This window comes from Canis lupus, chromosome 29 (genome assembly GCF_011100685.1).
Source record: "Canis lupus familiaris isolate Mischka breed German Shepherd chromosome 29, alternate assembly UU_Cfam_GSD_1.0, whole genome shotgun sequence".
Lineage (NCBI taxonomy): Eukaryota > Metazoa > Chordata > Mammalia > Carnivora > Canidae > Canis > Canis lupus.
Window position 1 is genome coordinate 16,682,478 of NC_049250.1, and position 15,995 is coordinate 16,698,472.

At 34.4% G+C, this 15,995-nt stretch overlaps 1 protein-coding gene across 1 annotated transcript in view; it reads right to left on the bottom strand.

Moving 5' to 3' along the window:
* VCPIP1 (valosin containing protein interacting protein 1) overlaps positions 1–15,995 on the bottom strand; it is a 31,714-nt gene that overhangs the window by 10,381 nt on the left and 5,338 nt on the right. Inside the window, exon 2 of the mRNA XM_038579430.1 lies at positions 9,494–9,580. Within this exon, the coding sequence (XP_038435358.1) occupies positions 9,494–9,580 (87 nt within the window). The remainder of the gene's footprint in view (positions 1–9,493; positions 9,581–15,995) is intronic.

Here is a 15,995-nt window from a genome sequence, read left to right on the forward strand (position 1 = left end):
ATATTCACAGAATTGTGCAACCATTACCATAATCACTTTTAGAACATTTTCATCACTCCCCCCCAAAAATCCAAACCCATTAGCAGTCATTCTCATTTCCTCCCCCTGCCCTAACTCCCAGCTCTAGTCAATACTTCTCTCTATATATAGGTATGCCTATTCCATGACATTCATGTAAATGGAATAACATATGGTCTACTGTGACTAGTTTATTTCATGCAGCATATTTTCAAGGTTCATGCATGATATGGCATGTACTAGTACTTCATTCCTTTTTATTGCCAAACATACTCCATTGTACGGATATACTAAATCTTACTTATCCAATCATCAGTTGATGGAAATTTTGGGTTGTTTCCACTTTTGACTATTATAAATAATGCTATTATGACCATTTGTGTACAAGTTTTGTATGGATAGGTTTCATTTCTCTTAAGTACATACCTAAGAGTAGAATTGCTTGGTTGTAACCACGTTAAACCTTTTAAGGAACTCCCAGACTGTTTTCCCAAGTGGCTGCACCATTTTACATTCCTACCAGCAGTATGAGGATTCTAATTTCTCTGTATCTCCTTGCCAACCGTTCTTATTATCTGCTTTTTTGATTATATCCAGATATGAGTGTGAAGTACTATGTCATTGTGGTTTTTATTTGCATTTCTCTGATGGTTAATGATGCTGAGCATCTAAACATCGGTTCATGTATTCAATGACCATTTATATATTTTCTATGGAGAAATGTCTGTTCAGATCCTTTGCCCATTTTTTAATCAGGTTATTTGCCTTTTAACTGATGAGTTTATTTTTATTTTTTTTAAGATTTTTATTTATTTATTTATTTATTTATTTATTTATTTATTTATTTATTTATTTATGAGAGAGACACAGGCAGAGGGAGAAGCAGGCTCCATGCAGGGAGGCCGATGTGGGACTTCAATCCCGGGTCTCCAGGATCACGCCCTGGGCTGAAGGAGGCGCTAAACTGCTGAGCCACTCGGGATGCCCCTGATAAGTTTTTTATATTTGAGATACAAATCTATTATCAGATACATAATTTGCAAAATTTTTCTCTCATTCTGTGAGTTGTCTTTTCACTTTTTCTTTTCTTTTCTTTTTTTTTTTTTTTTAAAGAGAGACAGCACAGAGAGAGGTAATCTTAAACAGGCCCCTTGCTCAGATAGGGCATAACATGGGGCTCGATCTCACAACCCTGAGATCATGACCTGAGCCGAAAGAAAGAGTCAGATAGATGCTTAACCACTGAACTACCCAAATGCCACTGTCTTTTCACTTTCTTGATAGTGTTCTTTACAGAACAAAAGTTTGCTTTTTATTTTTTTTCTGTTGTTGCTTGTACTTTTGGTGTCATATCTAATGAGTTTTTGCCAAATCCAAAGTCAAGAAGTTCTATGCCCATGTTTTTCCTAAAAGTTTTCTAGTATTAACTCCTATATTCAGGTGGTGGATACATTTTGAGTTAATTTTTTTATTTGGTGTGAAGTAGAAGTCAAAACTTCATTCTTTTGTATATAAGTATCCAGTTGTCTCAGGACCATTTGTTTTAAAAACAGTTCTTTTAGGGCAGCCTGGGTGGCTCAGCGGTTTAGGGCTGCCTTCAGCCCAGGGCCTGATCCTGGAGACCGGGATCGAGTCCCATGTCAGGCTCCCTGCATGGAGCCTGCTTCTCCTCTGCCTGGGTCTCTGTCTGTCTGTCTGTCTGTCTCTCTGTCTCTCATGAATAAATAAATAAAATTTTTAAAAAATAAATAAAAATAAAAATAATTTCAAACTACGGGATGCCTGGGTGGTTCAGTGGTTTGGTGCCTGCCTTCAGCCCAGGGCGTGATTCTGGAGTCCCAGGATCAAGTCTCACATTGGGCTCCCTTCATGGAACCTACTTCTGCCTCTGCCTGTGTCTCTGCCTCTCTGTGTCTCTCATGAATAAATAAATAAAATGTTTAAAAAATAGTAATTTCAAACCAGAAACAAGGCTATTTAGTAAATAATCAAGAGTCATCCCCACAACCATCCACCCCCCCCCCCCCGACAAAAAACACATGAGGGAAGTTACATTCAGTTTCATTTCGTGCATACTTACCCTCATTACTCAGAACACCATTACTCAATCCTAATTAAAAACTAACCTTTAAAAACCCCATTACCTGTTATCAATATAATTCAGGATATAGAATAAAGTAAAAAAAAAAAAAAAAAAAAGAATAAAGTAAAAATATAAAGTAAAAAGAAAAGGATTCAAAAATAAGGGGGGGAGGATGCTTAAGAGAGACATTTATAGCTTTAACGCTTTTATTAGAAAACAAAACAATTTATAAACAATAATCTAAGCTTCAACATAAACTAGAAAGAAAAGGGCAAATTAAACCCAAAGCAAGCATAAAGAAGGAAAAAATAAACGTAAGGGCAGTTTCAATCAAACTGAAATCAGAAAAATAGAGAAAACCTCTGAAACCAAAAGCTTGTTCTTTAAAAAGATCAATAAAACTGATAAACCATTAGCTGGATTGGTCAGCAAAACAAGAGAGGCACAAATTTCCCGTATCAGAAATGAAAGAGCACAGACTCTACAGATGTTAAATGAACAGTAAAGAAATATTCTGAACAATTTTATGCCAACAAAATTGTTACCTTGGATGAAATGGAGAGATTTCTTGAAAGACTAAACTAACAAAGCTTACCCAAGAAAAAAAAACATAACCTTAAGAGGATTCTATTAAAGAAATTAAATTCATAGCTAAAAACTGTTCCACAAAGAAAACTCCAAGCCCAGATGCCTTCACTAGTAGATTCTACCAGTTAAGAAATAATTGTATCAAAGTATTACAAAACCTACCAGAAAACGAAGAATAAACACTTGCTAACTCTATTTTATGAAGCCAACATTACCCTGATTAAACAGTCATTATAAGAAAAGTATATACCATTATACCCCATGAACACAGTTGCAAATCTCTCACCAAAATACTAGTGATTTGAATCCAGCATGCAAAGTCAGTTCCAAAAATCAATCAATGTAATTCACCCTCTACTAATAAACTCAAGAGAAAAACCATAAGATCATTTCAAAAGATCCTGGAAGAAAGCACCTGATCAAATTCAACATCCAAAAATCAATCAATGTAATTCACCTTACCAATAAATTAAGAAAAACCATAAGATCGTTTCAATAGATGCAGGAAAAGAGTACCTGATAAAATTTAACATCCATTCAAAATACAAACTTTCAGTATACTATCAATAGAATAACCTGATAAAGGGCATTTCTGAAAAAACTACAGGCTGAATGCTTTCCCCTGAAAATCAGGAATAAGGCAAGGATATCTGTTCTCACTGTATCTATTCAGCAATGAACTTACAGCCAGTGCAATAAAGCAAGAGAAAGAAATATAAGGCATACTGACTGAAAAGGAAGAAATAAGGCTGTCTTTTATTTGCAAAAGACATGATGACCTACCTAGACAATCCCACAGAATCTGCTAAAAAGCTACTAGAATATGTGCATTTATTTTTTTTTAAGATTTTATTTTTTTATTCATGAGAGAGACAGAGAGAGAGAGGCAGAGACACAGGCAGAGGGAGAAGTGATGCAGAACTCAATCTCAGGACCCTGGGATCATGCCCTGGTGCTCAACCACTGAGCCACTCAGGCATCCCTAGAATATGTGCATTTAGCAAGATTATAGGATACAAGGTCAAAGCATAAAAACCTAGCTTATTTTCTATGCACTAGCAAAGAACAAAAAGAAATTGGAATTTTTAAAAAAAACATTTATTTATTTACTTGAGAGAGAGCAAGAGAGAACGGGGAAGGGCAGATAGAAAGAGAGGGAGAGAATCCTAAGCAGACTTGACACTGAGTGCAGAGCCCAACATCAGGGCTCGATCCTACAACCCTGAGCTGAGATCATGACCTGAGTCAAAACCAAGAGTCCAATACTTAACCAATTGTGCCACCCAGGTGCCCCCAGGAAATTGGAACTTTAAAAAACCATCTTTTAAAATAGCATTCCCATAAAAAAATAATAATAAAGTAGCATTCCCCAAACATGAAATATTTAGGTATGAATCTAACAAAGGATATGTAAGAATTGAATGCTGAAAATTACAAAATTTTGATGAGAAATTAAAGAAAACAAGTAAGTGGAGAAATACAATGTTTTCATGAATTAGAAGATTCGATGTTGTAAAAATACCATTTATCCTCAATTTGATATAGAGTCAACAATTCACAATAAAAATCCCAGTAGACTTTTTCGTAGGAACTGACAAGTTGATTCTAAAATTTATATGGATAAGCAAAGCACCTAGAATACCCAAAAATTTTTTTTGGGAAAGAATAAAATGTTTTCAATGACATGAATGGAGCTAGAGTATTATGCTAAGTGAAATAAGGTAAAGAATGACAAACACCTTTTGATTTTACTTACGTGGGATTTAAGAAACAAAACAAATGAGCAGGGGATCCCTGGGTGGCTCAGCAGTTTAGCACCTGCCTTTGGCCCAGGGCGTGATCCTGGAGTCCCAGGATTGAGTCCCACATCAGGCTCCCTGCATGGAGCCTGCTTCTCACTCTGCCTGTGTCTCCGCCCCCTCTACCTCTATCTCTCATGAATAAATAAATAAATAAAATCTTTTTTAAAAAACTTAAAAAAAACAAATAGGCAAAGGGGGAAAAGGGGGGAAGAGGAAGGGAGAGAGAGGGAGGGAGGGAGGAAGGGACGGGGGGTGGAGAGAGAGAGAGAGAGAGAGAAAGAGAGAGAGGAAATCAAGAAATAGACCTGTAACTATAGACAGCAAACTAATGGTTACTAGAGGGGAGGGCATTGGGGGGATGGGTTAAATAGGTGATGGGGATGAAGAAGTGCACTTGTGATGAGCACCCAGTGTTCTTTGAAAGTGTTGAATCATTATATTGTACATCTGAAACTAATATTACACTGTATGTTAACTAGAATTTAAATACAAACTTCAAAAAAATAGAAAATATAAAGATGGAGGACTCATACTAACTGATTTCAAGAATTACTTTAATGGTACTGTAATCAAGACTAGTTATTGGTAAAAAGAGAGACAGATCAACAAATAAAAGTTTCTAAAAATAGACCCACACGTAATATGGTCAATTGATTTTTTAAATAATTTTACAGACACTATATTTTGCATATAATTTACCTTTTTCAAGTGCATGATAAATATATGATCCATGGTCAACTGATTTTTTTTTTTTTTTTGTCAACTGATTTAACAGATATGGTATACTTTTTTTTTGACAAACAGTGCTGGAACAATTGGGTATCCATACATAAAAAAAATGAACCTCAACTGATAACTTGTAACATATTAAAAAAAAAACCTGAAATAGACCATAAACCTAAATACAAACCTAAAACTACAAAACTGCTAGAAGAAAACATAGAAGAAAATTTTTGTCACCTTTAATTAGGCAAAGATTTTTTTAATATGGCATAAAAAGTATAAAAGAAAAAAATGTCAAACTAGTTATCAAAATTAGAAGTCTCTGATCTTCAGAAGATACTGTTAAGAGAATGAAAAGACAAATTATAAACTGGGAGAAAATATTTGCAAAACACCTGATAAAGGATGTGTGCCCAGACTATATAAAGAACTCTCAAAATTCAACTAAAAAAAGATTCAAACTAACTTAAAAATAAGCAAAAGAAGAAGGAAGCAAAAAAGTACATGAGAAGATGCTCAACATCATTAGTCATTAGGGAAATGCAAATTAAAAGCACTACAAGATAGTACTATAAACCTATTAAAATAGTTTTAAAAACAACTGACACTACCAAGTACTGGTAAGGAACAGAGCAACTGGAACTCTAATATAGTGCTAAGGAATACAAAATGGTCCAGCTACTTTGGAAAATGGTTTGGAAGTTTCTTATAAAGACAAGCATATACTTACCATATAACTCAGCAATCCCACTCCACAGTATTTACAAAAGGGAAATGAAACATATTTCCACACACAAAGACCTATACACAAATGTTTATAGTGACTTTATTCATAGGAGCCCAAAACTGAAAATCACCCAAATGTCCTTCAATCAGTTTTAGATTTTTAAAAGTATGATACATCCATACAATGGAATACTACTCAGCTATAAGAAAGAATAAACTAATACATGCAACCAGATTGACAAATCTCAAAAGCATTAGGTTAAACAGAAATTGGCAAATTTTTTCTGTAATGGAGCAACACAGTAAATACTTTAGGTTTTCATACCATTATAGTCTCTGTCGAAAACTATTCAATTCTGCCACTGTAGTATGAAAGCAGCCGTATACAATATGTAAACATGAGTGTGGCTGTTCTTTTTTTTTTTTCTATGTCTGATAAAACCTTATATACAGTAAGGCAGCAGGCCTGATATGGCCCATGGTCAGTAATTTGCCAACACCTGTGCTTTAGCAAAGAAGTCAGACACAAAAGGTTGTATTAATCCATTTATATGCTGATATGAAAATGGCAAACATAAAGAGACAAACAAAATCAGTGGTTGTCAAAGCCTGGGGATAGGAGTAAGAGATTAATTAGAAAGGCACACAAGGCAACTTTTTGGAATGATGGCAATATTCTATATCTTGATTGTGGTAGTGGCTACATGGCTATATATGTTTGTAATAATTCATATACTTTATACCTACAAAAGGTAAATTTTGCTATATGCAAATTATGCTTCAAGAACCATGTCAAAGGAAGGAACGAAAGAAGGAAGAAAAATAGGATCTAGGAAGATGGGAAGGAAACCAGTCAGCCAGCCATTCTTTGGTCCCTGATTCAAATAAACCGAAAGAAAAAAAAAATTTTTTTTCAAGACAATAAAAAATCAAGGAATTGTAAACACTGGATATTTGGTCATGTTTTAAACATTATTTTTCATATTTTTCATATGTGATAATCATATTGTACTTTTTAAAAAAAGAGTTCTTACTTTTAGAGATACATATTGAAGTTCTTATAGATGTAATTATATCTGGGATTTATTTTAAAATAGTCTAGTTGAGGGGAATAGAAATGTACTGATTTTTTTTTTCAAAAAAATTTAAGCTTTTTTACCGCATATGCATTACATTACATATACAGAATATTTTTAACTAGTGTTATATCCTATTGACTTTGTATAATAACTTTTCATTAAACCTTATATGTAAATATTTTCCCATGTCATTAATGATTTTCAAAAGCTTCATTTTAGTCACTACATCCATAAAGTGGATGTACAATTATTTTATTTTATTTAAAAAATTTTATCACATTTCTTTTGTTTAGAGGAACTATATTTTGTTTCCACTCTTTTTCCTACTACAAACAACATTGGAATGGTTGGTTATCTGTATGCATTTGCTTTCTTTACTATTTCTTTACGATATATTCTTACAGGTGACATTGTTGTGTCACAGGATCTTAAGACTGAACCTCAAGAAGATGGGTCCTTATTTCCTTGGCCCTACTACACAGTAATTCATCTTTTTCTGTGGCACTGATGAAACTAATAACTGATGGTCAGTTACTAAGCAACATTTGTCAAGGCTATTATACCTTTTCCATAGTTGCACTAAGAGCAACTCAGTTAAGATTTTAAATGTTCATGCTTACAATATCCCTTTAGGAAAGCATTTTTTAAACAACTGGTATTTACTAATAACATATTTAATGTAATTATTCTTATACATTTATTTAATGTAATCACAATGAAAATTCTCATTTTCAGGCAAAATGCAAAGTGAACCTAAATATCAAATTGTTAAAAGGGTAACATATGTGACTCTATACAGGTCTCAGAAAGGGTAAGCAGATTCTGCTGAGGATCTGTGCCCACTACTTCTGGATCATTATTGAAAGGACTCAGCTTCCACAGATGATCTTCTATTGACTCTGAAAGGTAATTAGCATCAGATGAAGTGAAATCTATGCTCCATGAGAAAAGAGTCCAGCCCTGCTGTCCTGCAGTTGTAACACATTTCTTATGCAATGTAACAACATTGCTGATTACAGCATGTTGATTACTTACATTGGGAACTCCTATTTGATTAGGCTCACCTGAGTTTTGCTCTTCCCATTTCTAATCATCTCTTTCCTCAATCTTCCCTTTGTTGTCAATGAATTTCATTTTAGTCTATACTCAAATTGATGGTTTCTCTAAAGTTTCATTAAATTCTTTATTTCTCTGAGTTCTTTTTCCAAGGTTCCACTAGGTTTGCCCTTTCTAAAATGTTTGCACCTTTGACTGAGTAACTAAACATTCAGAGATGCATATAATTCTATAATCACTCTATGTCACCAGTGACCTATAAGTGAAGAGCTATGATTTTATTTCATCTCTGAATACTTACTCCATTAGATTAGCTAGAGTGATTAAAAGAAATAATCACTCTATGTCACCAGAGACCTGTAAGTGAACAGCTATGATTTTATTTCATCTCTGAATACTTACTCAATTAGATTAGCTAGAGTGATTAAAAGAAAGCTGTTTTGATCTTTGGAAAATACATGTAGGTGTGATGTCTTTGTCTCTGCATCTCTGTCTCAGTCTTTCTAAGTAGATGATTGATAGCTATGTAGACGACTGAGAGGTAGATAGATAATCATAGGTATAAAGTGCTATATACCTAGTAAACACTAAGTATTCATGAGTACTAATAATTATTGAAGCTGAGTGGTGGGTAAATGGGGTTCATTATATTATTCCTGATACTTTTATATATGTTTGAATATTTCTACAACAGTCAAGTTGGTTTGTTTTTTTTTTTTAGAAAGGTACGTAAGAGATAAAAACCATAAATAGTGATTTTGCAGTTAATGTCTAGAGAGGTCAGAAAAAAATGTCTAGAGAGGTCAGGTAGGTGAAAAAATGAAAAAGCTAGAGTGATAAAGTCTGACGCCAAAATCATTCACATCAAATCTCTGAAAAAACATTTAACGTCCAAACACACACACTGCCAACCATTTTCTTAAGACCTTAAAATTCTGAAGATACACATTGTATACTTTCACATATCTTTACAAACATAAATACAATGTGAAAAGAAATTAAACATAAAATGAGCTATTTCTTAAAGTCCTGAAAACACTAAGGTATGTAAATAAAAATAGCCAAAACATAACAACAACAACAAAAATACCATATTATCTGGTTCTGGTACAGTCACTAGCATTATAACCAAATCTGCTTCTAATTTCACAATTTGTCTTTAGCTATGAAGAATTATATACATAATTTAATGAGAAAATAGGAGCAAGAAAGTAACAGGAGACTTTTTAGTAATACGACAGAAAACAGAGATGACCATATCAGGATAATAACCCACTTTAACTAGGAAGACGGCTAAAGAAAAATACATACCAGAAAGTAATGTTGGATATAGCTTTAGAAGAATACTGACATTTCTTAATCTTACAATAGCCTAAGTGGAGATATTATCTAAGAATAAAATCAGATATTAACTATACCCATGGTTTTCTTCATAATATTGTAGAATACTCCGCCCTGCTGGAACATGTGAGGAAGACCCTTTGCATAAGACCATACATCTTCTCCTATAAAATAAAAACAGATATAGAATCAGCAACAAACAAAAGAGTTCAACCCAGGGTTGCTTAATGATAACCTCAAGCAGAGACTGCAAGGTAGATGACTTAAATGAGTGATGCAGTTTAGTATAACATAAAGAGACAATATGGAGTGATGGGACTATCTGGTAAACTAGAGAATCCATGGTCCATCTAAAGGTGGCAGCCACTGCCAAGTGCTATCATAGGAGAGTGTAGGCCCAATGTTTTAAGATCCTATGGCTTTTCAGAAGCAAAAACCTAGGTTTTTCATGTGAATTCTCCCAAATTTTCAATGTAGGAACTAACTGAAAATTGTCTTTAAAACTGTGAGTCAATACTGTGCATATTAAAATGTCTCTGAAAACTCAATCCAACTCAAAGGAAAAGTAGTTCACAACCTTGAACTAGACCAACAGAGAAGGTTATGGAAAGATATTTATGTTTAACCAGTAGAATACAGATTTGTGTATTCTATCTATATTTATGTTAAAACCAAATGAAAATAAATGGAAAAATCTAGGAAGAAAAGTAAATAGGTAGACTGAAGATAAGTAATGTTGTATTGTGTTGTTCCGAAGTGGACTTTTTTAAAATAGAAATTTAGGGGGAAATGCCTTGTTGAAGAAATTTAGAATAACCTTTAGAAGTCTACAAAATGCCTACAAGCAAACGACCATTTCACAAAAACATTTTTTTAAGAACATCCTTAGAGGGATGTCTGGGTGGCTCAGTGGTTGAGCATCTGCCTTTGGCTCAGGGCGTGATCCTGGGGCCCCGGAATTGAGTCCTGCATCGGGTTCCCTGCATGGAGCCTGCTTCTTCCTTTGCCTATGTCTCTACCTCTCTCTGTGTGTCTCTCATGAATAAATAAATAAAATCTTTAAAAAAAAAAAAAAGAACATCCTTTGACAGTGACTTTCTTTCTTTTTTTTTTTTTTATGATAGTCACAGAGAGAGAGAGAGGCAGAGACATAGGCAGAGGGAGAAGCAGGCTCCATGCACCAGGAGCCCGATGTGGGATTCGATCCCGGGTCTCCAGGATCGCACCCTGGGCCAAAGGCAGGTGCCAAACCGCTGCGCCACCCAGGGATCCCTGACAGTGACTTTCAATAAGGAGTTTCAAATAAAAAGTTAAGAATGATAATCACTGTTCAAAAAGTTAATGAAGAACAGATAGAACATAAAAATTAGTGACTTTTGAGGGTGCCTGGATGGTGTAGTCGTTAGGCATCTGACTCTTGGGTTTTGGCTCACGTCATGATCTCAGCATTGTGGGGTCAAGCTCCATCGTCAGGCTCCATGCTCAGTGTGAAGCCTGCCTAGGATTCTCTCTCTCTCTCTCCACCCCCTACCCTCTCCCAAACATAAATAAATCTTTAAAGTAAAATTAGTTATTTTTAGTTTGTGGAATGTTTTTGTTTCTTTATATTTCACTATTTTCTAATAGTATAATAATGAAATAATTTTTTTATTTCTAATAATATATATATGTACTACATTTACAATCAGGACTTTTTAAATCTTAACAAAGAAAGGCTAATTTTCAATTTTCCTACTAGAATATTATATGGACTCTGAGCTTTGAATGGAGGTTACTAGTTATGTGGCTTAATCATTATGTGCATGCAATCTCTTAGAGCTCTAGCCCCTTCCCACATTTATAAACAGAAATATGAATTTGCATGGCACTTGGCTAGAATTACTCAGTACATCAGTTTAAAGACTACAGATTTTAAAAGCCTTGGCAGTTAGTTTCAGTTAGCTAAAACACTTACTTACACATAAACACTTTATTCACTAATGATATAGTATTACCAGAATATGGCTAAATTTAAGGGCAGGCACACAAATTTAATTTTAAATTTTGAATATTAATAAAAGCCTCCAAATACAAAATGTTAACAACTTATAGAAAGTTCTAATTGATGAACTTATCATTAAACTTCATTTGGATAAATTATTTCTATGGTAATAACCTTTCATTTAGTTATTATCAATGTTACCATAAATGTACTAAGTATTTTATAAAATACTCATAATATAATTTATTTTGAAAACATAAAAATTATATGGTAGCACTTAATTTTTTTTGGTAAAAGTCTGTATAGGTCTCAAAATAGTGAATTCTCCAGAACTGACCACCATTAAATATTAGTAAAAAAAATGACATTCCTTAGTGTTTTACATACCTTACTATTCCTTATTTAAGCAAGCAGAATTCTAAGAACTCTAATGGAGTGTTTATGAACCTTGTTTTCATTCTGTCCCCTTAAGAAGCCCTTTTAAACATTTTCCTAAGCTGCCTACCTCCATGGCATTTGAATACTACAGATATACTGCTTATATGTTTATATGTACTGCAGTATATCAGTTTTATTCATTAAAAATTTTGTTTACCCTCTCCCTCTTGAAAGTACCAAACATCACCTCCCTTCAGAGCAATATGTGGCCCCATTGAGTATGTATACTCTGTTGCTTTAAGGAAAGGATAAATAAATCGAAACCTCTATTTTCTACCCAGCTTTGAACAGGCATTTTACAGTTTCATTTTCTCGTCACAAGAAAGCCCTATTTTACTGAAAAGAAAACTCAAAGAGAGTTTAAGCAATTCTCCTAAGATCAAACAGCTTGTAAGTGGCAGAGCCAGGATTTAAATCCTGTGTATCATTCTAAAACTTAATACTTCCCTTTCCACTGATGTTAAACCTCTACCGCAGATCAAATTGTGTTACAACAAATTTGACAAAACTATCCAGTCTTTTCTTATAGAAATCCATGGCACCAACAACTGGTGGGGAGGAAAAAATAGGTAAACTATTTCCTTTGGTATACAAATGCTTCCACTAAGTCATGTTTGTTGGTAAAAGAACCAAGAAAAGAGATCAGGAAGCAGGAATTATGACACTCTGCACAAGTGCCCCATCAGCATCATATGGCTTTATACTGCACTTGCCTCCATCAGTTCTACAACTGCCCTGGTTCAGGCTGTCTCCTGCCTACAATACTGCCTCCTAACTAATTTTCCCTCCAATCCTGTTCTCAAATCCCTCCTCCTTCCGAGTTATACGTGGAATGGTTCCCCAAAATCACAAAGTAAAAAAAAAAAAAAAAAAAGGCTTCTTTTTTATGGCAGATCAAGGCACCCTAAGAGTCATCCTTGCATTCTCTTATCTCACATCTCCACTGTACCCTAACTTGAGTTTTACAAAGCAATAACACCAAACTCATCTTGTTCCCAAAGGTCAATAATTGCTATATATTCTTTAAAACTCCATTTAGGGGGATCCCTGGGTGGCGCAGCAGTGTGGCGCAGCGGTTTGGCGCCTGCCTTTGGCCCAGGGCGCAATCCTGGAGACTCGGGATCGAGTCCCACGTCGGGCTCCCAGTGCATGGAGGCTGCTTCTCCCTCTGCCTTGTCTCTGCCTCTCTCTCTCTCTGTGACTATCATAAATAAATTAAAAAATAATAAAATAAAATAAAATAAAATAAAATAAAATTCCATTTAGGCATCACTTCCTCGGATTCTTCAGTAGCAGGTAGGTAGGTACCCTCCTTGCTAGTCCTATGCATATGAGCACCACAGCCCTCATCACACTGCGGATTAATTTAGTGTACTTTTCTGCTTCCCCTTCTCGACTAGCTTCTCAAAGTCAGGAAAAGGTCAAGGGTCTAACTGACTTTCTATTCCCAGGGCCAGACACAGTGCTGGGAAGAGAGTAGCACTCAACATTCATTGAATGAATGCATATGAATGAACAGTATAAACGAGGTTTTTCCTTTTAACAAAGGGAAAGACTTTTAGTTACAAACTTCCAGTTTTCAAACAAATAAGTCATGGGGATGTAATGTACAGCATGGTGACTATGGTTAATAATACTATATGTTTGAAAGTTACTAAGAGAATAGATCTTACAAAAAAAGGAAAGGAGTATTTTTCTACTATTCCATTAGAAAGCAAACTCTTTGAGAATAGGAATAGCTTGGTAAAGCATCTAGGAAATATTATACTAACTCTTATTTTTATTAGTCAATTAATTTTACTTTATAATTCATCTTTCTTCACAGTAAACAATAAAATATATTCAACATAGTATGTGTATTGTCATGTTGTCATAGATGGCAAGATCTCTTCTCTGGCTAAGTAATGAAATGAAATCTTTTTAGGGGCACCTGGCTGGCTCAGTTGGAAGAGAACAAGACTCTTGATCTTGGGGTCGTGAGTTTGAACCCCGCACTGGGTGTAGAGATTACTAAACAAATACACTTAGAAAAAACAAATATATTTTTAAAGAGTCCCTGCAAGATGCTTAAAATAAAATCTGAAGTACCTATGATCATAAAATAAACTGACCAAAATATAAATTTAAACTAGGAACATGCAACTGTTTCTACTAGAAATAATCCTAAAGCTATTCATTAGCTGAAATAATTGTTGCCATCTCTCCAACCTTCCTACAGATCATCCCATCTAAAAATGTAGCTACCTCATCAATAGTCAAAACCATTTCTAAGAAAGGCATGTCTGTTTCTCTCCTTAGACTGAGTCCCTGAAGAGTATCCAGCACCTATGACTTTTAGCATCATTAGCATTAAAAGATGTATTTATCATATATATGCACACAAACCTGTGTGTAAATGTTTACACATACATACAGTCTGATTTTCTCTGGGAAGTAAAAATGTTAAAGACAACTAACATATTCCTTGAATATTTAAAAATATTAGCTTATAATTAAAAAAATATGAAGGAATATAAAAGGTGTCAAAGTAGTTGAATACATAAAGGAACAGAATCAATGTTTAACCTAATCTTCAAAGTATGATAGTAAAAAAACAAAACAAAAAAAAAAAAAAACAAAGTATGATAGTATAAATTCATGTATAATATACATTTATCTGAAGATGTATCTATATGCACCTTTTAGGAAAATAAAAAAATATATAAAAATCAAGTAAGTTTCTCAATTCCTGAAAGGCTGCTAACCTTTGTAGTGAAGTGAGGTAAATATCACAAGTGGCTCAATTCTGTTAAAGCAACTCCGAACTGACAGATTCTGTTTTTTGCAAATTTGTCTTATCTCTTGGAAAAGAAAATTAACTAGAAACTTATTGCAATACTATGAAAAAAGAAATTAGCCTAGAATTTATGATGGATGATACACCATCTGTCATGCCTACCACATAGAAAATCCACCAAAAAATGATCTAAGACAAAATTTAATAACATATCTTGTAATGCCAGAGTCAAAGTCACTCACATATAAATAATGAAGATAATAGTCTGCAAAAATTGTTCAATAACCTCCAAGTAGTCTGGATAAAGCAGATTAAAATGTGAATTACTACAGGTAGAACATTATTTCATTTTAAACTATCATCATATATTCAAAGTGACTATGTCCATGAATGCTCACACTGAGCAAAAGACTGATGCATCTGTTGATATAAATAATAATTATAATGCCCTCAGTTGAGATCCTGCAGGTAAGTTTACAGAAGGCAAGGACTGTGTCTCATTCATTTTCATATCTCCAGCACAATCTCTAGCTCATAGCAAAACACTCATTTTGCAGAAAAAAATTTGCATTCATTCATTCAGCAAGCATTTATTTGGCACCTAGTAAGTGCCAAGCCATGTACGAACTGATAAAGTATTCATCAGTGAATAAAAAAGGCTACCATCTCTGCCTTCGTGTAGTTTATAATACAGTAGGGTAAGCAAATTAATTACTACCAACAAATAAGATAACAAAAACTTGTAATAGGGTATGAGAGAAATGAACAGGGTACAATGCTAGAGGCGATCTACTTCAAGCAGTTAGCAAGGGTCTCTCAAACCCTTAGATAATGGTCAGGAGAAAGCCTCTTTAAGGCGGTATTTAAGCCTAAACTAAATGAGAAGCAGCCAGCTATTCGAAGAGCAAAAGGCTTCATGAATTCTTCTAAACTAACCTATCAGCAGCTTAATTCACATCTGGTAATTCACAAAGTAATTTCTGCATTTTGAAATTTGCAATTTTCTAAATAAGCACTGCATTTTCCATTTTCCAGCCCTCTCCAACTAAATATCAATAGTTCCCCAGCACTCTTTACATAGGTTGTTATATGCATGTGTGTGCATGTCTGTGTGTATCTAAATATCTCCCCAAATTGACATTTTTATCAACACATCACTTTTATTAAGAATATCTCTTCTAGGGGCACCTGGGTGGGTCAGTCAGTTGGGTGTTCCACTCTTTATTTTGGCTCAGGTCATGGTCTCGAGGTCATGGGATTGAGCCCTTCATTGGGGTCTGTGCTGGACATGGAGTCTGCTTAGGATTCTTTCTCCCTCTGTCCCCCTCCCCAATTTGTATTTCTCTCTCTCAAAAAAAAAAAAGAAAAGAAAAAAAAAGATTAT